A 25,701-nucleotide genomic window follows, 5' to 3' on the forward strand; every position below is an offset into this window, starting at 1 on the left:
GGGGGGGGGGAGTGGCAGCAGTTTCTTTCCCTTAACATGAACCAGTGTTTTTTTTGTTGTCTTATTTTAGTTTGAGGAATTGAGAGATGGACTTGTAGAGATAATAAATGTCATGCTTTTGTGATAAAAGCCTTCTAAATAAACTATTTTGATAAAGATACTGTGCCTTACCTGTTGGTTTGCTATCGTACAACTAGGTAATTGGTTGTACATAAAGAGGAAAGTACTCAATGGTCGTGCTTCAGGCCATTGCACAATGAACTTGCAGGTGTAGAGTATGTGACTCCATGACCGGAGTCATTTCATTTGTCACTTGCGTGTGTGTGTGTTGGGTAACTATGATCGAGAGCCTGTGCACGGGCTGTCACAATATTGTAGGGAGCTGTAATTTGTTTGTTTTTTTGTCTTTGGAACTCGGAATAAAACATACAAATATTAGCAATAGAAGCACTGTTACAATGTATCAAAAGGGTCTTTTCTGATATACATATTACACATACATTGTACAAAAAAAATCTTGATTTGTCAGATATTCATTTTTGGCTATGGTTCCTTCTATGGATGTTTTGGAGGCCATTCTCTTATAATGAAACAAATGTGCTCAATTCTTCCTGTTATGTCTTGATCAGGTATTTCCAAACTATGGCCCGGGGGCCAAATGCGGCCCTCAGACCAATTCCTTCCTGCTAAGTTGGTCCAAACCACAAAAAAGTCCTTTTTTTCTGTCATTTGAAAAATTCAAGCATTTTGATGTTCTACCAACCCAATATTAATGTTCCAAGTCTTATTAAAGGTGTGAAAACTACTCAAAACTATGTCAAATGCAAACATTTTAATGATTCACTTTGTCATTGTCGGGTTGTCTCTGTGCTCCGTATAAGTTTCAAAATGCGGCCCTCTGTGAAAAAGGTTTGGACACCCCTGCTTTAACTAATTTGCTCTTAAATACCCTTATGCTCATGACATCCAATGACTGCATGTCAACATCTCTACACAATCCTTTGACAGCAGTGAGGTCATTCTACAGTAGTTCTACACATCTGGAGTGGCTCAACACAATAAATAAATCACACTGACTGACCATTTTGACTTCTTGTCTGCTCCTTAGAGGTTATTAAAGATGGAGTGAGTGCTGCAGTTAGACAATTTGTAGACAAATTGGGATATTCTAAACAGGTTTATCATGCTGATATTCATATTGTGACTGATTATACACTGTCCAAAAAAAGTCATCACTTGGATTCAACAAAGCAAATACTATTGATCTGAGCCTTCTACTGGAGAACTGCTGCATGTGTGATGATCTTTCAGCTGCGATGCAGTATTTAAACCCAATGAGCAGTGAGTGGCTTAAGGAGAAGCAGAAACTATTCTACTCTAGATCTGAACCCCAGTGAGTGTTTGGGACCAGCTCTCTCACATCATCAATACAAGAGCAACTGGTGAAAACTAAAGGATGAAACAGTTCAGTTGTTGATTCATTTTACCAGTAGCACAGATTTCTTCATTTTTTTTAAAAACACTGAACACTTAGAGACAGCAATGTGACAACATTCACAGACGGCTTCCCATGGTGAGTCTAAAAAGTCAAAAACATCCGATTCCAATTTGTATCTTTCCACTGATCCACTGTACGCTCCACTGATGTGTGCCTTGTTTTGTTGATGGATGAACTTGTCTTGTTAGTTAGTCATTTAATGATGGTGTAATAGTATTGTCAAAGGATTACAGTGTACAGTGATTAAAACCATTGGCAGCTGCCTGCAGGTCAGGTTCCACTGGACTGTACAGTTATGACTTTGAGCGTACTTATTCTCCACAGACGGCCTTTATATTTCAGTGTCAGGACTTCCCTGTGACGTACGGTTTTGTCTGAACATCAACCCTCAGGCTTCCCTTTAACTTAACTTCTCTCACACCTAAGACCTAAAGACAGTACAGGTGGATCTTTTTTCAGACTTTTTCTGCTATACATAATCATTATCTGCCCTAATCAAAAACCTTCATACAATTTTAACCCTTTAAATGCCCGTTTGAAAATTCAGCTTTTACTGCAAACACTCAAACACATTTTTTCCCCTATCTTTCTCATAACATTTAAACCAAGGGGTAATGTTTTAATGTCTCCTAAGGAAGGTTGTCCAAAATTTGAAGTTTTAAAATGTTTAGATTTTGAACAGCAAAGTATAGCATTCAATTTATCAATGTTTCATTTTCATTATTATATTTATTTATACTTGGTAAACTCAGAAACGCCCTGTAGGTGTGGGCCTCTGTAAAGATATGGGGGATTTACCGTTTTTGAAAATAATAAATATCCAAATTAGAATTCCAAAAAACAGTGTTATTATGGCTTAAAGTATTTTCAATTCACACCTTTGGAGTTGAATAAAGGCGCCACTTTTTGAGGCTATAATGAAGAAATATGTTTTCTTTTGTGTAGATGTGTAGATGGATTACAGCGATATGAACCATGAAACAGTTTAACAAATCTGCAATCTGAAATGAAACAGCAAATTCAGGTCTAGAATTCTGACCGTCTCGGCTCAATGGGATTATGGTTCAAATGCGCATTGACACAAACAGCAAAAACAAGAATTTTATCTGAGCTTCCTGATTGACAAAAGACATATTAGACATAACTGTTTCAGACTAAATCATATCTGCCGGTGTAACAATTTTTTGCCTTTTATTTTTAGGCCCAGATTATTATGGGGGAGTAAACGATGTCTTTATGTCTAAAAAGTATCTCTAGAAGAGGACCACACTTCACTGATTATGTTTGTTTCGATTTAAAATGTGATACTGCTTTGTTCAAAACTCTGGGGAAAGTTAAAATCACTAAACGGCCATCGTAAAGAATAAGGCATAATAGGGGAGGTTTTGAAGTATCCCAATAACGAGAGTCAAACAATATTATTTTATACCAAAAGAAATGTGTTCTTTAATGTTCTTTAAACAATAGTTGAGGTTCAATTATCAGGCAAATGGAATATGTCTGTAAATGTATAACAAAACGTATATATGATATCACCATATACCCTTATTTGAAAGTTTACAACATATACTTTTTTTTACTACAAAAGATGTACTCTATATTCAAATGTTGCATATCTTCAAAACAAACACAGCCTTCGTCCCAACTCAGACCAGTGTGTAAGCCGCTGTAACTCACTGGATTATAAGGCGCATTAAGGGAAACAAAATGTGTACCACACAAAATCGCTTCGAGGTCAGTAAGCACAACCAGAATTGATCCATATATAAGATACATTTGATTAGAATGCGCAATGTCGTGTTTTGAGAACATTAAAGGCTTTTAAGTGTGCCTTATAGTGCGGAAAATACGATAAATTAATTCATTTAATTTCAAATCCCTTATTATTCTGACTGATATTTCCCTAAAACTCAGTCTGTACTAGCACACCAACAGTAACAAATCTGATGGTTTGCTTTATGTCCTCATCCTTATGTAAACCTAATTGTGATCTGATCCCTGTGGCAATCTGCTTTTTTGTGCTATCATCATTAATGTAGCACTACACAAACACTCATACTCATGCTATTGGCTCTGTGGGAGTGACAGGTGGATATAACCAATCACAGTCAAGTGTGAACTCTCACATAGTAGAAGAAGCACATAGTAGTAGTAGAAACCTCTTCAAGGCCGTTTGAAGCTTTTTAATCTACTTGAACAGTGATCAACTCAAAATTGTGAGCTGGACTTGAGAAAATAGTGATATTGATATTTTGGGAAGTCGTCAACATTCCTTGGGAAGTGACGCTAACTGGAGGCACTGCTTAATCTGAAGCTTTGTTGCTCGAATTCGACTTTAATCTGAGCTTCGTTTTAACACACTCGTACCAAAACACAAACAAGCCTTAAGCTACAACAGGTGAGCTGACAAAAAGCACTAGCCAAACACTCAGTCAACTTTAATGAGCTTTGAACATTGTTACAACAGTGTTTTCCCGTCATTAGTTTAGTTGTATTTTTCTTGATTCATGCATGATTGAGTAATTCTGTGTTGTCCAGCAGCTGAGGCTCGCTCCCTGTTTTCACCCAGCCTGACGTAACAGCAAAGTATCAGTAAAGGTTTGGAATGTGACCTAACCCTGCAGCTCTATGTGTTTATAATCAGTCAATAATAATAATCAGGCATAAAGTTTGTTCTATCCCACTGCAGGCATTCTATTATACTAATGTTGTGACCATGAGCTAAAAAGATTCATACAATTCATGCGCAAAAGAAATGACTTCGTTAGAATAGTTTCAATGCCCAAATAACACTCTTAAGCAAAGATAATAATCATGTAAACTAAGTAAAATAATAACCAAATGTTGGCTTATAACGTCACATGAGTAGAAGGAAAAAATTGTTAGTTTACCCAAATGTGTTGGTGAAAGTACTACTAAGTACAAGTAGCAATGTGGATGTAATGAATGCAATGTAATCAGTTTGACACAACATTAAATAATGCACAGATTCTCACATTTCTAATGAATAGAAAAATAACAAAAACAAATGTGTGAGTGAATCTGTTTAAATCATTCAACATTGTTCACATTAAGCCTTTTCCACGATACTTACTCACAGTGAGAAGAATAACCAAAACTTTTACTCAAGAAAGAATATTTTTACTTCAACGTAAATATTGTTCATGTACAGAAGTAAAAGTATACAACACCATTTAAAAAAGCTTAATAAATGTAACTGAACTGACAACACAATATGACGTCAGGTTAGGATGATGCAGTGCAGTTATGTAATACGAGGTTAACATAAGGCATGTTGTTGTTGTTACATTTCATTCAAACTTACAGTACAATTCATGGCCCAATACACAAGTAAAACTAGACAGGATAAATGCCTGCTATTGTTCCATTGGATTAAGCACTTTTGACAGAGACGTCATTGTGACTTCCTCTTTCAAAAATCCAAACGTAAGCGAGTGAGTTTACATTCCTTTGCTGTATTTGCTGTCATTACCGTGAACCGTGCATAAAACGGGAATAGCTGACACTTTAATTTGGCATTTGTTGCAATAGGCCTCATGAGAGACGCACGGGGAGCTGCCCCTGTCACATGATCTCATTTGACCCGATAATTCAAAAGCTTCTTCTGCTTCTTCTAGACCAACCCAGAGCTAAAAATAACCCCACATCCTACACCTGAGCTATTTTAGGCTCTGAACCCTCTGGGCTTTATGCCTGTAGTCACACTACCCAGGTGACGCAATGCACACAATCTCCACTAATCTGGGAATTCTCATGTGCCACTCATTTACACAAGAGAATATGATTCACTGTATCAATAGGCTACATATTAAAAGGTCAAGAGCCTCCAACTTTTAATTTCTTTATCAATTAATTGCTAAAGATCTTGGATTATAGTCTGTCAAGTGTTGTACAGGGAGAATCTAAAATTAAGTTCATAAAATGTGACCAAAAGATTATGTTTGGAGAAATAGACAGGAGTGTGAATGTGTCATAGGAACAGTTTCTTTCCCTCTGCCGTTGTATTCATGAACACTTCCTAAGCACTTTGCACTGTTCACTTGTTATTGCACTACATATTTTTTTTTATGTACATATCATGTCTATTTTTAAGTCTACTTACCTATTTTTTATACCCGGTAGGTATTTATTGTCCATTGTTTTTGTATTCATTGTTCAGTGTTTGATGTTTGTTCTTATGTCATCCTGTCATCTTATGAATCCTGTTCATTGACAAATGGCAATAAACTTTACTCTGATTCTCATTCTGATTCTGATATGCATTATGGCCATTTATTATCCAGCAGTGGCACATGCAAACATGGAACTTTGTCAACAGGATTTAGAGAAATATATTACATTATTTGACAGTGAAATCACAGTGCAAATATGCTGTATGTATGCTAATTTAAATAAGTAGCCCATATTGCATTATTTAAGCAAGTATATTGGCCCATTCAATGTGTCTGATGATGTAACAATACCTGTGTGTGGACTGGTAAAAGAAAAAGGAAAGCAAAATCTTCTTTCTGTCAGTAAAATGTCCCTTTGTTCATGCATAGAGCTTGTTTGATTGCACTCTGGGAACAGTGGCCCTGGGAACTGGTCCAATGCACTCTCAGTAGGCTACCTTCTACTTTTTGGAACTACCGTTACGTCCTCTGTGGATGACGTAAATTGAGGGTGTGCCCGGTGCGCTAAACGGCAGGGTGCCACAGGTGACGTCACCGCGGAGTCTTTGGCCCGGGCACAGGTGGGCGTGCGCGCGCGCGAACAGGTGCGTGCGCGTGTCGGTCGGGCCAGGCGCGCTCTTTGAAAGGAACTAAATGCTTTTCCGTTTCCTTGATGGTTTTTCCCGAGTGTTCAAATAAAAGAGAGCGATGTGCAAAAAGAGCAGAAGAGCCGAGAGAAGACACTAACGGACACACGTTAACTGACAAGATGGAGCTCAAACAGGTGAGTGGAGAAGAGCAGGTTTGTTCTATTCAGAGGGTTCAATCTTCCTACAAAGCTTCTAACCCTTCTCCAAAACATTTTAACGGATACTAATAACTAATAACATCCACATTTTGTCCACAGGTCTTTGTGTTTCTGCTGAGCCTTGCAGTGTGTATGTGTGTACATGCCTGCTATGATGAAGAAAACTTGGAAAATGCAGCCAGAAAGAAGCTCCAGAGCCATTATCACCAGCCTGCCTTCCCCACCCAGGCCTCAAGTGCACCCAGCAGCTGCCCCCTGGATCTGTACGAGAAGGATAAGACTCTGAAGGGCCGCTCCATCTCCCCCTGGGCCTATGTGTAAGTTCCCCTCATAACATACAGTACACAACTTTTGTTAGAATTTTACATTTACATAATTACTTAATAAATATAGTCTTTATTTAGATGTATTTTTACCCCCTTAAATCTGATAGTTTTAAGAAGTCACACTGAAGAATTAGTAAAAATATGTAAATAGCAATCTAAAACCTACAATTGACAATTGTGATAATAATATGAAATTGGCCATATCAAAGCAGATATTGGCATTTCCCGACAGGGACAATAAAAAGCTACACCCAAACCTGTAACTTTACAGTAGATAATTGGTACTTAACTGGTCTACAAAATAAACAGTGGTAGAAATATTACTGCCTGCTTCCTGACGCACTAAAATAAGCCACACCTAATAAAATAGGGAAAACCCCACTGTATAGACCGTGCTATTTTATTCAGTATTTTGGAAATTATTTGTTGACACATGATCTTGATCTAATAATGATCTCATAAAACAAAACAACCTGTTTATACAAAGCAGAAGTTGGACATGCGAGGACAATGAGGAACTTTATTGGTTCCATACATAAAAAAGGATATAACAATGTGCTGAAGTTTTTTTAAATGTGTTGGTATCATGTTTCCAGCATGAAAACATTAAACAGAATCACAATTCATAAATAATAACACATGATCATTGATGAATATTTGATGTCCTTGCTTGTTTAGGCAGAAACAGATGCCTGGGCACTTCCCCTCCACCTATTACGAGGCCAAATGTCTGTGTTCGGGATGCATTCTCCTAGATGATGAAGACGAGCCTTATGAGAGCAGCAGCTACAGCTCTGCTCCTGTGATCCAGAGCCGCTTGTTTCTGAAGAGGGAACTGTGTGAGGGGCACAGGGGAAATGGGACGAGATACAGTCTGAAACCAGTCAATAAGGACGTGACTGTAGCCTGCACCTGTGTGCAGCCCATTGTAATAATGGCTCCATAATCACTGCTGTTTAGCAGCTGCACAATCTGTTGCGTTTGTTTTAAAATGCACTCAGTTCTCAAGAATGTACTTACTCTGAAGTGTCAGCTTTCACAGGTCTCCAGACACAGTCTACAAGTTGCTTTAACAACACAAAACACCAACACTAAAACCAGAGAAAGGAATTGTCTAGAGACCACTTTCACCAAACTTACTTAGAGACACTTACAGCCTATTATTAGGTTTATTATTTATGACTATGCCGTTTGTAGGCGTTAAATGTTTTCATGTTGAAAACATTGGCTAGTTTTATTATATCTCTAATATTTAATATTTAATAGTAAATTATATATTTATTTGTTTATAGTTGATGTATTTGTTTTTGTAATAATTGTAAGTCTTTAACTTCACAGTAGAGCTTCTGTGAAGCCAATAAAAATGTATTTGACTTTAAACTGGATTGATTCATTTGTCCCTACCAACTTTCATTCGCGCATCTGCAGTCACTCAAGTGAGAGGTTCAATCACATTTAAGCAGAGGCTTGATCAAAACTACACATCTGCTTCCATCTTGTGGTGGACCAATGCATTTGCCATCAGTTTTTATTGTAAAATATCCTCAGTCATGACAAAGTGATTTGCCTATCAAATCATTAAAAAAAAAAAACAGTTTACATTACACGGTATACAAAACTGCGAGGAGAAAAAAAACTAAGAAATTCAATGGCAATCCAACTTAACTTAACAATGCTGGTATGGACTGAATAATAATGTGTATTTTAACAAACAAAATTACTATGTAGGTACTACAATTAAGACTATGTTGCAAACTTTTTCCGCAGAACAGGAGCGGGTAGCTGGGACAGAATATCCAACAGGGGGCGCTCTACTATCACCAGTGACTGGTCTTCCAGTGCGTTTACACTCAGGACATCCTTTGGACACAAAAACATATTAACCATACATGCCACTGAAATGAAACAACGGGGATCTAAAGATGGGAGATTACCTGAAAACCTTTACAGATCTTAAATGCGTGGCTGTACCGGACCCTCTGGGACTCTGGGAGATCCTTGAGACTCGTCTGGTTGTAAAACCTTGTTCTGAGGTCTGGGAGAGGCTAAATCCAAAAGAGACAGTCAGTCTATAAACATTGATGAAGAGGAGCAATGCCCTAGCTATGGCATACGTACCAAACTTTGGTCTATGACACATAACATGTAGATGTCTTGCATGATGATGTGGCTGGGGTTTTTAGGGTTGAAGGCGATGTGGCTGATGGGTGTGTCTCGCTCCAACCAAAGTGGGTGCAGTCCTTGTTTCTGCAACTTTCTGCTCCAGTCAGTGTACTCTTTCTGCCCCAAAGAGAACTCAAACACCTGGACATAAAATAAAGTGTAAAAAAGTAAAAACACAAACCAACTCAAATCTGAAGTGATGATCAAATCACAATAGTGCAATGTTTCATAACGTAATAACATTTTAGTGGATGGTTGGGTTTATAGGTAAAATATTAGGTTGATGTAATAATCAAATAGAAGGAAATAAATCACACTCACAAACGTTTTTGAAATTTGTACTAATGGTTAATGGGCTTCATCTTCCCATTTTGAGGACTTTTCTCATTCAAAAAGATACATTTTGTTTCAAATTGCAATAGAAAAGAGGTTTATTTATGGGCTGCATACCTGCTTGTCAGCATGCACAATCACAAGGTTGTTGGTCACTGGATGAATGGCAATTGCTGTGGGACAGGAGCCGTACGCTGGAACTGTGCAGTGGAGCTAAACAAAACATTTGGTTTTGAAACTTTCACAGTCTCAAAGGGGTTAAAATGTTCAGTTTTTAGTGTAAAATGTTTTGGATACCTTTAGCTTGTTGAGGTTATACACGTGGACCTCATAGTCTGTGTTGGCTGTAGCAAGCCATTTCCCATCATCACTGGGAGCCAAGAGATGGGCCGGCTGTCGAGAGCCTGGATTACATAATACAACGTATCAAAAAAGTATGAATATTATTATTAGAGTATTGCATGTTATATTTTGCAGTGTGTTCATTTAAACAGCATATGGGCTTGCGTTGAAACTAGGGCTGTAAAACGTTCAGTCCATTAATTGGTCTATGGTGTTTTAGTTGACAAAGATTTTTATTAGTAGACAGTATTTTATTGGCATTATAAAGTTTTTCTTTTCCAACAGCAGAAAGGAAACCGCATTGACTGAGATATCTAGCATTTCGACTTAAATCTCCCTTACTCATAAAAAGATGCTGTTTACTTCTACACACCTTTAGTCAAACGAGAATTTCTTAAAAATCGACAAATCAACAGCTCTGGTTAAAACAAAATGTTTAACTAAATAACAAATGAGGTCAAAAGGCTGCGGAACTTGCCTGATTTTGGTTGAAGAGTGTGAAGGTATTTGCACTCTGATTGACAGATGGATGTTACAATGACCGAGGACTGGGTGGAGGAGGCAAAGAGTTTGGTGGAATCAGCAGAGAAGCAGAGCTGGTGGGCGGAGCTAAGGATTTTTGGGAGCTTGGAAATCTGTAGACAAAGGGACGCCAAACAGTTGTATCACCACATCAAGAATAACAATTCCGGTAACACTATTTGGGTTTTATTGTTCACCTTGGTTATGCTTATGTTGTTCCCACTGTGTTGTACTCTGTAGAGTCGAACACTGGAGATGGTCGAGTAAGCCAGCCAGCTCCCACAGGGAGACAGAGCGCTGCAGCAGATATGATCCTCACCCTAAAAGACACCACAATCATGTCATCATTTGATTTATAGAATGCTTTTATTATGGCTCAAAGACGGTAATCACAACTGCGCTGAGGTTGACTGACTGAAGCAAGGCAACACTCCAACCACCACCAATAAGTCATGCACGCACCACATTCATACACTCATATTCAAATGTTTTACAGGTCTGGGGCAATATTATTATCACACAAATAAAACGTATTCAATGTACAGAGAGGGCCAAGAGAATGGATAAATCCTTTAGTTGATTGTGCTTTCCTTTGTCGAGTGAACAAATCTTGTTATCATTACACACCTTCCGCTTTAGATGAATCAGCTTCTCTGGTTTTCTCTTTACTGCTAGGCGATCTCCAGGTTTTCCTAATAACACCGGACAGGCAATAAAATCAAGTTTAATAAGACAACTCAATATTTGCTTTTCTGTTATAAAATGCCTCACCGTTTCCCTCACTCTCTCCAAGCCTCCACACCTCCAGAGAGTCGGGAAATTGGAAAAGTAGCAATCCAGCCTTCTTCGCACAACTAACTAAACTTTTCTACAAAAAATAAATAAAAAAATTGATAAGCAAATGTTTGTGATGTATGTGTGCCATGAAGTAAGGTAAACTTACAAGGGGGAAAACCATTTTGCGCATTTCAGACTCAGCTGTGTGCTTTTCAACTTTATCCAACAAAGGACGCACTACCAACTGGGTGTCCATACCTAAGCAAGGTTAAAATTATGTTGAGATATAATAAAATTATACATGTGATCTTTTTTTTAATAGAAAATACACAAGTACCTCCAGAGATAATAGCTGTATCAGTTAGGAACAAAGCACGGACATCATGTGAGTGGCTCTTTAAAGTCCTAGTTCTGACCCATTCTTTGTACTGTTGCTCCCCAGAGGACAAGAGGAACTGAAACTGGACCACGGTGCCTTCTGACGTCCCAGCTATAAGACTGCTCTCATCCTGAACAAGGCACATGTCGAGAAATATCATGCAATAATTACTATATCGACAACATATGGTAAAAACATATTTGAGACTCCATAAATGAGTAAGTGTTTGGCTACACGGATGATAGATTTCACAGAGCAAAGGCGAAGCGACTGAGCTACAGCTGTCGCTTCAACAGTGCAGGAGATCAGTCGTGACTCGTGATGTCTGTCATTATCGAATAAGAAGTGATGCACAGACCGATTGCTTTGCAACATTGATGTTTTTCACTCATTTAGAGCTCTGAGAGAAACGTATTACTCCTGTGACTCGCACCTCTCTTACTTTTAGACTTGTGCTTAGAGAAGACAGAAATGCCTCTTATTTAGAGCATGTGTGCGTTTTAAGCATGCTACATTACACTGTCTGTGGGCAGCAGCTTTTCCTCCTCTGCATAAAGGGCAAGGGTTTTTGTATGTAACAATGAATCAGCTGGATCACATGGCCACATTCAGGTTTTGGCCAGAGACAAGTCAGTCACAGTCCAGGGTGTGTCTGTGTTCTGACCAGTGCAAAAGCTAAATTCTAATTCACACAGCCCCTGTCAGCTTTATATTCTTCTGTATATACTTCAAAACATTAAACAAAGCAATAATTAAATTAATTCAAAAACATTATTCTATATCAGATAGAATTAATTGGTATTGTGTGAAAATTATGTATTATAATACAAAAGACCTTTTGAAATTCCAGACATTGGCTTGAGCAAGTTTTAAAAAACTGTACCTGATACAGCAGTTTATTAAAGTTCTTTTAATTGTTGATTCGTTTTCTTTTTTAGATATAAGTAGAGTAGTAGAGTATAAGTATATATATTTATATCGATATATATAGCCCGTCAATAAAATATATCATGACAGGCCTATAGGTGTCAATAGTTTTACTACAAAAAATATACATTACTATATTCCAAATAAAGAGTTAACTCACATGTGCAACAGACAAGGAAAGGACATCCCATTTAGTTACGACGTGACTCCTGACCAGTGTTCCTGTGAGACCATCCCAGATCTGAACTTTCCCTGCTGAGTCGCCGCTGACAACAGTGTTATCAGAAAGAAAAGCCAGACTCCACACCACAACCTCCCGGTTCTTAGCGGTACCTACGCCCCTCTCAACCAGCAGTCTGTGTGTAGCATGACCTTGAGAAGAAAAAAATCAGGTTATTATTTAGCATTTTAAGAATTTATAATTTATGAATTGCAGTGACCATAATTTACATTGAGTACCAATTGTCTACCAACCTGTTTCAAAATCAAATATTCTGATCATGTCCATCATACCAACAGCAATCTTTGTCCCAGATGGATGCCAGCTCACAGAAATGATGCGACCTAAGAATAAGTTGTGTTATTTTTATGTCTTTCTACAATTGCAATGCAGAGCCAAAGTTGAATTGTGAAGATTTAAGATTTTGGTATCAATGGCATGAAATTGATAATAGCATTTTCAGTAGGACTTTGAGCTTACCTTTTTGTCTGTCCAGATTTCTTTGAAATTGAATTCTGTCATCCAATATTTCAAAGACTTTGACTGTCCCATCTTCACACCCAACCTGACACACACATACACAGTATAGTAAAGTACACGTTTAAAAGCCTAAATGAGTGCATGGTAGCCACTCCACTGACTGCTAGCAGGTTCCCCTGGAGGTTGCAGCTGATGCTCCAGACTGGTCCACCATAGGCCTCCACTGTGTACTTGGGTCTCAGGTTATCCCAGTCATATTCTGTGATCAGTCCATCCAAACCGACACTAAATAGCCGTGAGCCCACCCAGCACAGAGCCTCTATGGACCGGCCGTCCCGTCCTGGGATGACCTGGCACACACAAAAACGTGTTATAAATGTGTTATAAGAGCAATGGGTGCAGTGTCAGTGTTTCCATTAGGGATTTATGCACTATAGTGACATCATGGGAATTAAGTCACAATGAATTTAGACTTTAATAGACTACAATAACTGCGAGAAAGTGTCGTTACCTTTTCTTGGCAGTAGTTGTCAGAGAAGTTGAAGAGCTCCACCGACCCGTGATCTCGGGCCACGGCCAGCCGCCCCGTGTCCCGGTTAAACGCCAAGGCTCTGATCCCACAGGGCATGTAGTCGAAGAACCGGACCCGGTGCACTTTGAACTCACCCATCTTTGTCTCAGGACACACGCCAGGTACTTCTGAACTCAAGCTACAAATGTGAACGCCGTTTAGAGTTTACGCCTCAATCTACCTTCGTTAAAATAACTTTGACAGCAATATAAATGTTTGAATATTTCTACTATACATGCTTTTACTTTTACTTATTTATAGTAGTTCCTTCAATCCCCACAGATAAGTCCATGAAACTATAAGTCCCACATGCGAGAAAACATCACTGGAGCCACGTTCAGGACATTTGAACCGGAAGAGAAAGAAACCAATAAAGCGGAAGTACGTCATAACGTAGAAAAATAAGGAACTGGCGCGAATTTGGATCATGGGCAGGATGAAGACGTTTGATCCTGCGAATTAGTCTAAACTGTGATCGAAGGCTTTTGTTAATCGGTAGTTGCGTAGACAATTCAAAACATAGACGAAAGTAGCATCAACAACAAGAGGGGACATCTTTGGCAGGAATGGTTCAAATTGTTGTAAGGTAAGATTTTTGTTGACATGGGAAGCCTACTACTTATTTTTGGCAAACATGAATAAGATGATAACTTCTAAATAACAGATAAGTCATACTGAATCATACATTTGTAAGTAAGATTAAAATTAGGATGTTGGAATTAAGCTATTACCAGACCAGAAATAAGATAAGATAAGCCTTTATTTGTCCCACAATGGGGAAATTCCAGTGTTGCAATTTGTCCAGCTCACTGTTGACATAGAAGAACATTAAACTTGTATTGCTCTCTTATGGATGGAAAATGCCTTCTTGAAAGAGCACTGGCAAACACATCTATACTTGTTATTTATGCCACATACTGTATTAACACTTTTCATGAAACATCGTTTCCAGATGCAGCGAGGATGGGAGTAAACCTCCTGAGTGGTTACTGGTGGAGCTGCAGGGGGAGGTGGTATCCCGCCACAACTCTGGCCTGACAGGGAATGTGATGGGAGATCTGCTTTACACCAAAGAGGTGAGCGACACAAAATATAGTCAGTGGGGGATACTGAACTTCGAGCTCAGCCTATTTCTAGTTGTCTGAACAGGAGACGCACACAGTATGCACACAAAACTGTTAAAATGCAACTAAAGGAAATTGGACTGTACTTTTTACAACTAATTATATTGGCCAGTGTCTAAGTGCTTCCCAGCAATATAGTGAACTGTGGCCACTTTAGTTCGAATAACACCACCCCGTTGCATACCACCCCATCACAAAAGGCTTCTCGGGTCCAATCTTAAAGGTCCCATAACATGCTAAATCGACTTTTCAGAGCTTTTAACCTTCTTACATTGCTATTTGTGCTTCATATATGTACCCAGAGTGTTTTTTTGATTGATTCCCGCAGTGATTAGCTATATTACAGACTATCTCCTTTCCTCGAATCTCCAAACTGACGGGGGGTGTCTACAAGACCGCGTCATACCCACAGGCACGCGTCATCATCCCCCCTCCCCCCCCTTCCCCCCTCTCCACCCGCCTGCCGATAGATAGATAGATAGATAGGTTCTGCGCACGCTGTAGAATAAACACCAGATTTATTTAGTCTCAAAGTAGTGTTGATCTGAAGTTCTATCGTTTCTCACTCACTGGCGCGGAGCTGCGCATTGCAGAGCAGACAGCTGTAGGGCACACACTACGTCACGGGTGGGCGGGGCACACACGCGCTCTGAGACTACGTCACGGGTTGGGCGGGGGAGCCAGATTGCTCTTCGCAAGGGTGGGGGCGAATATCAAACCAAGCCGTTTGCATTTCCGGGTTGGTGAGGCGGTCCAAGGTCTGGGTGATATTTCTAAACTATTATGTTAAGGGTGTTGCACAACACTTATTATTATCAATTATACACTTTTACCGCCGTTTATGTAGAACTGCCTGATATACTGAAAGTTCAAAAACTCAACATCTGTTGTTTACCTTGTTTCCACCAGGGGGTGCCAGTGCTCATAGTTGGCCATCACATCCTGTATGGCAAACATGTCAAACTTGAGAAGCCGTTTGCAGTCCTGATCAAGCACCCTGGACACTCCTCAGACGTGGTTAATGAGTCTGAAGCCATGGAGATGGAACTACAGGGTCGTAGCTCCACCACTTACTCTGTGACCGCTTTGATCAAGAAGAAACTTATCTTCAAAACACGGCCCAAACCCATCATTACCAACGTGCCTAAAAAGGTGTAAGCTCCAGCGGACATGATTCTTATTTAAAAACCTTTGAGGAAAGTTCTACATGGACATTGTAGAGATTCTGTCATGGATGTTAATTTTAGTAGGGCCAAAACTGTGTGAATATTTAAGTGTAAGACTGTATATTTTATTGCATTTGAAAATAACTAGAATATTGAAGACCATTAACATATTCATTTCTCCCAAAAATAATAAAACTTCTCTTTTAGTATGACAGTATTTGTACACAATAGAGAGAACACTGAGCAATATATTTAGTACCTCCTCTTAAATTCATGCACCACGTAACTTCTGGAAGAGAGTCCGTCACATGATTGTTTCCATGCATGTTATTGCCTGGAATGTTCCACAGTATGGTATTAAACTTGTCTGTCTTGCATTACTCAATTACAGGTGTTGTCCCTGGCCAATCCACAAGGTACATAGTTCACAATTAATATTGTATTAGTTTTATATTTTCTTTCATTAACACTGCAATTGAAGCCAAATTGTTTTGAGCTGAATGGAGCTTCAAACGCATGTACGAAGTTGGAATTATTAGCCTTTAAAGATGGAGCATTTCCCTATACACAAATGTAACATTTTAGAGCTCACAGTATGTGTTTAATGAAGGTGGGCCCCATGTTGAGGTGTAACCCCAGCAGTGAAAAGCCTGCCTGTTAGTTCATACTGTGTAAAGGAACCATTCATGTGGATTGAGCCTCCTCTGAACGCAGCAGCACAGCAGCAAATTCAGATCAAATTTAGTTACTTGGAAGAGGTGGTTAAAGTACATGGAATACATTTTTTTTTATCCTTGTGCATTTGGATAAATTACAGATTAAATATCTACCAGATACAGTATTTCCAGGCTTCTTGTGCTACATAAGTACTGGTAGATTTCACATTTACACAAATTAGTTCATTCATACATACATTTGCTGCAGTGAGGCAAAGTAAAACCTCAGCTAAATGCATAAAAATACATAAAATGGTAATCTCAAGTCTTTTCGCAGTGTCATATTTTCTTGAAAATAGCAAGCCACTGTGTCATGGTCGTGCGATGGTCATCTAATGGACATTCCCTGGCTCAATAAAAATACTTTTAGACACAATCCAATCTTTCATAGCAGATTCAGATGAGTTTGACATGAATACATTGACATTTAGCATATGCAGCTCTTTCCTCTTTGACTCAGCCTTATTGGGAAATACTAAAAATATATACAGGATATGCTAAAATGACTTGCATTTATGGTGTGTAGACTGTGTAGACTATTTGTTCATTGGTGACCTCTTGGTCACCAAGGAGGTTATAGTCTCAGGCCCCCTTATTGTTTTCATATGATGTGAATCCCTGTCAAACTCAAACCTGATGCTACACAATACATGCTTGTACATATATCACATTCAACTCTATTATTTCACATTATGGATTGAAAAAGGACACAAACAGTTCTTTAAAAAAATTATTGTATTGCTACAAAGCAGGATTTGGCACCTTTCTTTTTATAAAATTGACAATGTGTAAAAACAAACATGGGATAAATGTTTTACAGTAGTGTCTCAGCGCCACTATGACGTGTTGTAAATGCTGGACCGCCCAAATCATAGAACTAGATTTGACCAGATAATTGTGCAAATTCACAACAGTATTTCCTCAATGCAGGATTGGGAAGTAGACAAACTCCTATGGCTACAATGACTACTACAAGTTAGAAATATGCATGTTTGCTCAATTTAACTCTGCCATCAACCAACTGCAATTTATCACTATAACTAATGTATTATGCGTGAACACGCACACTTTTCTGCTTTTATTCAGACTTAAAAGCACCAAAAGAATATCTCAATTATCAATGGAATGCTGAAAAGTAAAATAAGACTAAACTATATTCAATACTTTCACGCTGGCAGATGTTGTCTGTAACACATTTTTAAAAATACACACAAAAAGTGTGGAGAGATGTTGATCTCAGCCTGATCTCATTGATGCATGATGTAAATTAGGCTGTATTTTACAGGATGAATTAATAATGTAATATTGCGTTATAGTACCTTGTTTTTAACATTATGAGCAGTGGTATGGTATTATTTACAACCAACATGAACATACTATTTCTGCAGTGCACTGACAACAATTTTCAATAATTTGTATTATGTATCTCTAAAATTCTCTAAATAAATAACATTTATTGAATCTGGAGCATTGCTCAATTCACTAACAGATACATTCAGAACCTGACAAATGATCTAAAACTGTTAAGTTTGTTTGGCAATTTGTAATTGGTCAATTCTGTTTATATGAAAAGCAGTTATACAATTGACATATTTAAAGTGTTTGTAATACATACTCTATTTAAACTGGAGTGTTCAAATTAAACAAAAGAACAAAGCAATCGTGTTTATTTAGTGGATGTAGTCAATCTGCCCTTACAAAGTGACCAATTAAAGAAAGCTCTGATTGTTTATACTAGTTCAACGTATTTGTCCTGTTTCCTTTTATTACTTTGCCCCAGTTCATCCTTTTTATACAATGTCATACTGCTCAGCAGAGCTTGTGCATAAACTACTTGATACTGGCTCTGTTAATGAAGCACCATAGAAATAAAGGCGCTGTTTGGCCCCAATTTCTGTCCTGGAATAGAGACCTGTTCCTCTTCACCTCTTAGCACCACAGGAAGCCGCGAGTATCTGCGGGTCAGAGTGGCCTCCAGTCCCGACTACAGCTGCTGCAAGGCCTGAGCCTGCTGGTAGAGTCTGCTGCTGGTCTCCAGACCAGGTTTATCCCTCAGTGTATGGCAGCTGATACTGCTCTTCTCTCTTGTTACATCTCTTGGCTACAATTGCCAAATAGAGGACTAGTAATATAATCCAGTAGCAGCCATATAATACTGTTCCTGATATCAACAAGGCCTTTTCAGTTTCACTAAAGGGCTCCTTGGTTTCACAGTAAATAGTGTAGACCACTCCCCCCAGCAGCACCAGAGCCCATACGGTGACAGGCACAGCCCCAATCAGGTTCACCACTATCTTCCTGCGCCCCGATGTGCCCCATCCGGCCTTGTTAATGGTGAGCAAGGCGAACATTTTAGATGGTAATAGACTGGACATGTATAGCAAAGAGTAGAGTGACATGAAAATCATGACCAAGCTGCCTCGCAGAAAGCAGGCGTAGGTGGCCTTGACCATGCCCACCAGCTGCACTGTCAACAGGAAGAGCAAGATGTTCCACAGTCTTCCTCTGTAGAACAGGTGGATTACTGTGGCCACTAGAAAGAAAGGAAAGAACCCTGTCACTACAGACTCATAGGTCATCCAGAGGCTGTGCTTATGAAACCACAGGGCATTGTAGAGCCACTCGCGAAAGTACGACTTGCTCCATCTGGTTTGCTGGTTGAGCCAGCGCAGGTACTGTGTTGGCGTTTCAGTCTGACACTGTGAGCGAGCTGTGTACTTGGTTTTGTAACCAAAGCTCAAAACCCGGTTGGTGAGGTGGCGGTCGTCTCCGAAACTGCACTTTGAGCCCAAGAAGGTCTGATGGTACCAGGGTTCCAGGAAGCGTTGTAGTAAAGAGATTCGATACATCCCCAGAGGACCACTGATGCACTGAACACAGCCGAAGTATGACTGACATGCACGCTCGATGTTGAAGGCCATCCAGTAACGCACACTGCTAAGAAAGGAAATCCACGAGTCGTACTTATTCAGTATCTATAAAGGAGAAGACAAGTCAACCATTACAGTTGTGTAATACTAACTAACCTCAAACTCCCTTCATTCATCTCACTACGACACCTAACATTGCATTTAACACTGACTGGTTTGGATATGTTCAAATGTACCTGTACGTCTCCCCCGACCCCTCCCACCATGGGGTCTTCTTCCATTATCTTCAGCATCTCCATTGTGCAGGCGGGGTCCAGCACTGTGTCCGAGTCACACACCTGAAACGAGGACAGATCCATAAGGTAAATGAGAGGCTGCTGACAAGAGCTCCCAGCTGTTCACCCCCTTCCCCACTGCTCAAGAGGGGTCATCTCCTGTGACCTAACCCACAGCAAGGACACAGCTGCCCCACGCTGACAAAAAGTGCTATTATAAAACGGCATCAATAGAAAGTATTGACTCTATTGTCCTTTTGCAAGAGATGTCAAGACTGCCCCATAATATGACTCATGATTGATAAGGCAAGCTATCCAGTTAATTTAACAGTATGTATTGCCAGTAGCTGAGATGGAATCACCAACATTGGGTTGATGGGCAAATGTCTTTACAGAGCTTTTTGTCCCAAAGAGTCAACAGACCTACACTACTTAATGCAATACAGTGCAATAATAAACTGGATCACAGCTTATTTGAAGATGCAGAAGTATTTTCCTTTAAAAATATGTAAAATGAAATTCAAACGTTATTTCATCACCACTGGCCTGAACTATAAAAGGATTTGTCCTTTTTCTGGCCTAATGCCCTTGCACACCTGTACAAGAATACATTTTGGTGTACTTGTATGTACCTGCACGTAGTCCACAGTGTCTCCTAGAGCCTTGAATGCTGTGTACATGACCTCCCTCTTTCCTCCCCACTCCTGCATGACACAGGAGTAGCGACAGGCCCTGACCAGCCGGGACACCCTCGCAGCTTCCTCCATGTGCACAGTGTTCCTGTTGGTCACTGTCCCTCCGCTTCCGTCGCTGTGGTAGTTCCCCTTCCACACCATGCTGCCGGCCTGATCCACGGCACCCATCACCTCCTGGAAAATGTCCATCATGTAACGGTCCTCGGGCCTGTTCCCGTCCACCACCAACACCACCTTGAGGCCAGGAAAGGAGATCCGGCGTACGCTGCGCAGGCACTTTCTCAGGTAGTCTGGGTCTTCCTGGTACGCAGCGATGCACAGGGCCACGGTGCGGCGCAGGTGCTGGGGCCGAGCGGGGGCCCTCATGCGGCGATGCTCCAGGAAGGCAAACAGGCTCTGCAGGAGGAGGTGCAGGGAAAGGAAAGCCCCGTACAGGCCGAAGGAGAGGTGGTGCTGCTCTGTATGGATGAACTGGTATCCTTCACAACACAAGACACAAAGAGAAACATTATGGAAAAGACTAAAACATTTATAAATACAAAATGCCAAAGGAGTGTTTACTTTGTTTTTACTTCTGGCAGTTATTATACTGGGGTTCTTTAAACGAATGTGTGATCTAATCTATAGGGAATAAAACAACTATGATATAATAATATATAAGATGTCTGTTTATATGTATATAAAGTACATATATCAGACAGTTGAAAAAATACAGTCATACACACCACCATGCTTTGAAATGCATTTGAATAGTTACATTAAAAACAAAACAAACCTGTGACATAGGCCAGCAGGATAGTGAACAAGACCACTGCTGCAAAGAGAGTGGTGATGACAATGTTCACCGCATTTCTGCAGCGAGAGGGCATCTGAGGAAGAGACATTTATACATAACTAGAACATTTACATTTTTTGTGAAAAGAACCCCGTCAGTACAGTTTGTAGCCAAATTCTTCATGACATGAGTATAAGAGATCATTATCTTTCACCTAAACTTAGCTTTCTAGTAATGTTTTGTGGAGAGTTCCAATCAAACACATGTAATCATGCATTGTATATCTTATTTATTGCGTGACGACAGGGAGTCGGTACACCTCCATTTGAATAGACATAAGTGTCAGTTCCTGTTTTGCTCGTGTAAAACTGACCTGTACACCTCATGCTGAAAGTACATATACATACTGGAGAAAATACTGGTCGTGAGTTTCCACCAGGTCATGTGGAAGGAATCTAAGCAATTTACACATGTTTTAAATGTAAAACATAAATTATTTTGACTTGACAAACGACAAATGACAAGGGCATGTTGTGGACCATCATAAAGTTAGGACAAAGTTCAAATGTATAAATTAACTAAATAATCAACTATTTGTAAGCAATAATTAAAATCAATAATTAGGAGACATTTACTCTGTATTTATTAATAATAAATACGATTTTTCACAACCAAAGCAGTAAAAGTGGTCTATACAGGCACTCTGAGTAATAACTCTAATTGAAGACTAGGTTTAAGTACTGCCGAGATGGGAACAATCCTGTCCTTTCATTCATGAATTTTCCCTCCGCTCTGCTTCAGTCTGTGAACTCACCTGGACTGGGCTCATAGTAGTGTCTGCCACTGGAAAGCTGCTAACAGAAAGGGATTTACCTAGATTTTACCAGAGCTGGAGTCATTTAAGTAAAAGTGCTGAGAATTGAGCATTGTGTTGTCAATTGGTAATTATACTCAAATAAGATGCAAGTATCCTTACTTGCATCTTATTTGAGTGTAATTACCAAATTACTTGGATCAACCAAACATATGTAATTTTGGTACTTAGAATGTGGAATGTGGTCCACCGGTTTAGTGAGGCTTGGGAGCAGCAGAAGTGAGCAAAAACATTACAAAAACTGCAGCAGTGATCGGTCACAGCTCTTAACCTGTCAGACCCCCATAGACTACTGTGGCTGCTAGTGTTTCATCAAGCACTACAAAAACTGTACCAACTGCTTAAGTCAGTTCAAATGAATCTAAATGAATCTAAAATGGGCCTAATTGAAATACATGCTGTACCAAAGTTACATTTATCACAAACCTAATTTTTTACAGCAACAATTCTGCACTGCCTTCAGGCAAATGTGGCAGATAAAGGGATGTGCGTGAAATTATAAATATTTATTATAATGTAATACATTTTATATATATATATAAAAAAAAAAAAAAAAAAGTAACACATTTAAAGCTGGGGTACTTGATTTTCATATCACAAAAGGAGGAAGTATGTATTTAAATCTGTATAATCTCTCACACGCTGATATTCTCATGCATTACTTTTAGGCCCGTGCACAGATTTAGAAGAGCTTTTTTCAGACGGTGAAGTGAAACTGAGGTCGATCAGAGTGCTGATGGGCCTCATTTTTCTCTTTGTATAAATGTATTATATTTATTAACTATAACAAATTAAACAAAGTCAGGTACCCCAGCTTTAATGGGAAACATTATACAACATAAGTTGTGTTATTAACAGGTTTCAAGACGTTTTGCTATAATAGGTTTCTCTTCTAAAATGGAAATATTGTATTTTTTCCCTTTTGGCATATCTACTGTACTACTGTTACAGTACTACCATGTAGAACATGATACACTACTGCACTAAGCCTCTTTTCTTAGTTGACTTCATTTATTGCATTAATCTTAATTGTAAGTGAAGTATTTTGATGGCATGGCCTCAGTAGACCTGAACCGCCACTAGGGATTTGATGTGGACAAAATAAACTTTCAGTCACACACAGAACTATGACATCATCAAGGAAATGGGGTGTCTGCGTACAAGAATATCCCTCTCCAAGTGTTTGCAGCTGAGTAGCTGGACTTGAGCTGAATGAGGTGTGACCATTTGTGTTTAAGGCACCGGTGCCAGTCCCAGCACTGATGCCATGGAAAACCTAACGGCCAACACTGTTTTCTTTGGACACCTCTGAAATGCTCTCATACTATGACAACGCAGCTTGTTTCAAATCAAAATGCAGGTCATAGACAGAATACAATAACATCCCTGTGAAACCCATCTAAAAGTCACTGTAAAAATAACTCTTAACTCCAGCTTTAGTAGAAGTCCACACTGAAGTGTCTATGCTGACTGTACAGTGACCTATTCTGCATTTCTCACTTAACGTCTTTGTTGAACTATATTCAGTTTTATTAGCTCATGATGGCTACAGCTACTGCCTGGTGGAAACACATTTCTAAACTTCTGAAACAGTTCAATAAGGAGACTTCTTTAATGATTTTAGATCAGAACATATCATGTCCATGTCTGAGGCTTTCAATGGAACATTTCCAATAACACAACTATAAATTGATAGGTCAGGTCTGACTAATCAATATGAGCAAAAGAAACCATGGTGGAGGAACCATGAGAAGACACATTTTGTAATAAAATTTTCTCTGAAAAGTTTATTATCCAGTCTGATCACATCCTTCATTTTTAATTCCAATAACTCTTCTGAAAACTTATTTTTGCAGAAAATGTTATTGATTTGTTCTTAAACAATTAAAGATGTCTTACCTTCCTGACCCGATGGACCCTGCACGCTGGCCTCCCCCTGCTCTCAGTGGTCCGGCTCGGTGGCTGAAGCCAGGACGTCCTGCCCTCTGCTCTCCTCTAGCAGCACAGCTCTCTCCTTGTTCTGTCCCTCCTTCAGCAGCAGTGTACACTACATCTTTATTCCAGCACTGGTTTCAGGAGATTCCACATCCCAAAATACCCCCCTCCAGCACTCACGCTCCTGTCTGCGTGTGAGGGCCAGCCCCTGCTCCTCCTCTGTCTCCCGGCACAGTCCAGGGACATGAATGAGCCCCCACCTCCAGCACTGTCCCACAGAGAGCTGCTCAGCCTGATGCTACAGCTCTGCTAGGTGCACCCCGAGCCTCCCTGGGCTCTCCATGCTGCAGCAAGACCCTCACAGCCACAGGAGAGGGGCTGGGGTGTGCGCTGCTCTGCTGTCCCGCCACACCCCCTCCTCTGCCGGCAGTACCCCATCTCCTCTGCATTGCAGCGCCCAACAGCCAGGGGCCTGTTTGAAAGAGCCCCCTCTCCATCTCGGCCTGACTCAAAGCATCCTTTATGGCTTTATTTATCCACCCCTCCTCTGTGCTGAGCTGCTGACGCGCTGCAGGTTCAGGAGCACAGCCGGCTGCCAGCCCGGGACAAACTGCTGCTCACAATCGATTGCAGGCTGCCAAACACACAAACACATTTCATTAGAGTAGATTGCTCAGGCAGTGCCCACTGTAGCTCCAACTGCCTTTGTCGGAGCAGATAAGCCCTGTAGCAGGCACATCACTGTAACTGACTGAATATAAATCATGACAGAGACCGAGGGGAATGGGGCACAGACTGGCACTGATGGAAGAACCACCAGTTTTTAATTTGAATTACTTATGGAAATATTATTTTCCATTAAACAAATGAAGATTGTGAAATTTGTATAATTTTTTTATTAGAATCAACTAGAATTCACACATAAACCAGGCATTACAATGATTATGATTCAAAGCTAAGTGCTTCAAAGCTTTTATTGATTCATGTTTTTCAGGTTAGTTAATCATTAAAATAAATTTTAGCTGTTGGTTGTCTAATTTAGAAAGCACAGTGTCAGCTGAGTTTTACAGTGGTGCATTTGAGGCATTGAAGGTCAGTGAAAGGTTGAGATGCTGCAAAGAACCTGGTGGTCTTTAGGGACTGGAGCACGCTGCTTCTTTGAGCCTGTACAGAGAATAATAATAAGATGTATTAATAAAACATGGGGCCAACTGCACAGTTAGTGTAAAAGGAGTTTTCCTGGGGTTTAACAAATTGGCTCTACACCCAAAACAGTTGTGATAATAGAAAATGTGCAATTAATACATTTTTTAATACATTTTTATCATGTCAAGAGACAGTGATTACTCGATTGTTATCGACAGGTCTACAGCCTGTGTCAATGAAAGCATGCGTCATTTTTTAGATAAATGACACTTATTTCTCTGTTAAAAGCCATTTGATGTTTTTTAACAATCAAAACATAAATTAAAAAAATTCAAAGTTAAGGCGATAAAAAAATCCCCAAATTGTATATATATTGCCCTACAAGAAATACATCTTTGTTGAACTACTAATGCAAAGTAGTTCCTTAGCTTTATTCAATTTATTTCTGAAATGTCTTAACTTTATCCTTTGACTTCTCAATTCAGATTTGAGTATTTTAGTATTTCACAGCATGAACTTATAACGACTAACAGTACCTTATATGAAAGTCACAAGCCTTATATTGTAATTATGTGGAGGGATCAAAAGCAGCTGGTGATAATAAAAC

The 25,701-nt window shown here is 39.6% G+C and overlaps 4 protein-coding genes across 5 annotated transcripts; 2 read left to right on the forward strand and 2 right to left on the reverse strand.

The window, feature by feature from the left end:
• Nucleotides 1–6,439: 6,439 nt before the first annotated feature.
• Nucleotides 6,440–7,750, forward strand: il17c (interleukin 17c). The gene is made up of 3 exons (XM_072434421.1): nucleotides 6,440–6,472; nucleotides 6,578–6,795; nucleotides 7,483–7,750. The coding sequence occupies exons 1-3, from the start codon at nucleotides 6,440–6,442 to the stop codon at nucleotides 7,748–7,750; spliced, it is 519 nt and encodes a 172-aa protein (XP_072290522.1).
• A 548-nt stretch (nucleotides 7,751–8,298) lies between these two features.
• utp4 (UTP4 small subunit processome component) lies at nucleotides 8,299–13,886 on the reverse strand. The gene is made up of 16 exons (XM_072435712.1): nucleotides 13,459–13,886; nucleotides 13,109–13,297; nucleotides 12,948–13,032; nucleotides 12,722–12,811; nucleotides 12,408–12,619; nucleotides 11,279–11,450; nucleotides 11,108–11,199; nucleotides 10,936–11,032; nucleotides 10,792–10,856; nucleotides 10,362–10,484; nucleotides 10,121–10,277; nucleotides 9,598–9,704; nucleotides 9,418–9,513; nucleotides 8,923–9,108; nucleotides 8,739–8,849; nucleotides 8,299–8,664 (listed from the first exon to the last, which is right to left on the reverse strand). The coding sequence occupies exons 1-16, from the start codon at nucleotides 13,615–13,617 to the stop codon at nucleotides 8,548–8,550; spliced, it is 2,058 nt and encodes a 685-aa protein (XP_072291813.1). The 5' UTR covers nucleotides 13,618–13,886; the 3' UTR covers nucleotides 8,299–8,547.
• A 29-nt stretch (nucleotides 13,887–13,915) lies between these two features.
• On the forward strand, nucleotides 13,916–15,843 carry chtf8 (CTF8, chromosome transmission fidelity factor 8 homolog (S. cerevisiae)). The gene is made up of 3 exons (XM_072435711.1): nucleotides 13,916–14,104; nucleotides 14,471–14,594; nucleotides 15,552–15,843. The coding sequence occupies exons 1-3, from the start codon at nucleotides 14,085–14,087 to the stop codon at nucleotides 15,798–15,800; spliced, it is 393 nt and encodes a 130-aa protein (XP_072291812.1). The 5' UTR covers nucleotides 13,916–14,084; the 3' UTR covers nucleotides 15,801–15,843.
• Nucleotides 15,844–18,247: 2,404 nt separating this feature from the next.
• has3 (hyaluronan synthase 3) lies at nucleotides 18,248–24,681 on the reverse strand. 2 transcript variants are annotated; one of them, XM_072435710.1, is made up of 5 exons: nucleotides 23,913–24,681; nucleotides 21,140–21,233; nucleotides 20,302–20,843; nucleotides 19,631–19,732; nucleotides 18,248–19,499 (listed from the first exon to the last, which is right to left on the reverse strand). In XM_072435710.1, the coding sequence occupies exons 2-5, from the start codon at nucleotides 21,231–21,233 to the stop codon at nucleotides 18,570–18,572; spliced, it is 1,668 nt and encodes a 555-aa protein (XP_072291811.1). In that variant the 5' UTR covers nucleotides 23,913–24,681; the 3' UTR covers nucleotides 18,248–18,569. The 2 variants fall into 2 exon arrangements, with proteins under 2 accessions (XP_072291811.1, XP_072291810.1); XM_072435709.1 differs by lacking the exon at nucleotides 23,913–24,681 and having other exon boundaries at nucleotides 21,140–21,248.
• Between the last annotated feature and the right edge of the window lie 1,020 nt (nucleotides 24,682–25,701).

This window comes from Eucyclogobius newberryi, unplaced genomic scaffold (assembly GCF_026437365.1).
Source record: "Eucyclogobius newberryi isolate DKJ021-1_F unplaced genomic scaffold, fEucNew1.0.hap1 SCAF_7, whole genome shotgun sequence".
NCBI classification, from domain to species: domain Eukaryota; kingdom Metazoa; phylum Chordata; class Actinopteri; order Gobiiformes; family Gobiidae; genus Eucyclogobius; species Eucyclogobius newberryi.

Excerpts from the sequence above, each read along its gene's own strand:
- il17c (XM_072434421.1), top strand. The coding sequence starts at position 6,440 with ATGGAGCTCAAACAGGTGAGTGGAGAAGAGCAG. Across the intron at positions 6,473-6,577 it reads AGGTGAGTGGAGAAGAGCAG|GTCTTTGTGTTTCTGCTGAG; the intron begins GTTTGTTCTATT and ends TTTTGTCCACAG. Across the intron at positions 6,796-7,482 it reads ATCTCCCCCTGGGCCTATGT|GCAGAAACAGATGCCTGGGC; the intron begins GTAAGTTCCCCT and ends TTGCTTGTTTAG.
- utp4 (XM_072435712.1), bottom strand. The coding sequence starts at position 13,617 with ATGGGTGAGTTCAAAGTGCACCGGGTCCGGTTCTTCGACTACATGCCC. Across the intron at positions 12,620-12,721 it reads AATATTTGATTTTGAAACAG|GTCATGCTACACACAGACTG; the intron begins GTTGGTAGACAA and ends TTTCTTCTCAAG. Across the intron at positions 11,033-11,107 it reads GCAAAATGGTTTTCCCCCTT|AAAAGTTTAGTTAGTTGTGC; the intron begins GTAAGTTTACCT and ends TATTTTTTGTAG.
- chtf8 (XM_072435711.1), top strand. The coding sequence starts at position 14,085 with ATGGTTCAAATTGTTGTAAG. Across the intron at positions 14,105-14,470 it reads ATGGTTCAAATTGTTGTAAG|ATGCAGCGAGGATGGGAGTA; the intron begins GTAAGATTTTTG and ends CATCGTTTCCAG. Across the intron at positions 14,595-15,551 it reads ATCTGCTTTACACCAAAGAG|GGGGTGCCAGTGCTCATAGT; the intron begins GTGAGCGACACA and ends TGTTTCCACCAG.
- has3 (XM_072435709.1), bottom strand. The coding sequence starts at position 21,248 with ATGTCTCTTCCTCAGATGCCCTCTCGCTGCAGAAATGCGGTGAACATT. Across the intron at positions 20,844-21,139 it reads CCTGCTGGCCTATGTCACAG|GATACCAGTTCATCCATACA; the intron begins GTTTGTTTTGTT and ends TGTGTTGTGAAG. Across the intron at positions 19,733-20,301 it reads ACACTGTGGACTACGTGCAG|GTGTGTGACTCGGACACAGT; the intron begins GTACATACAAGT and ends TCCTCGTTTCAG.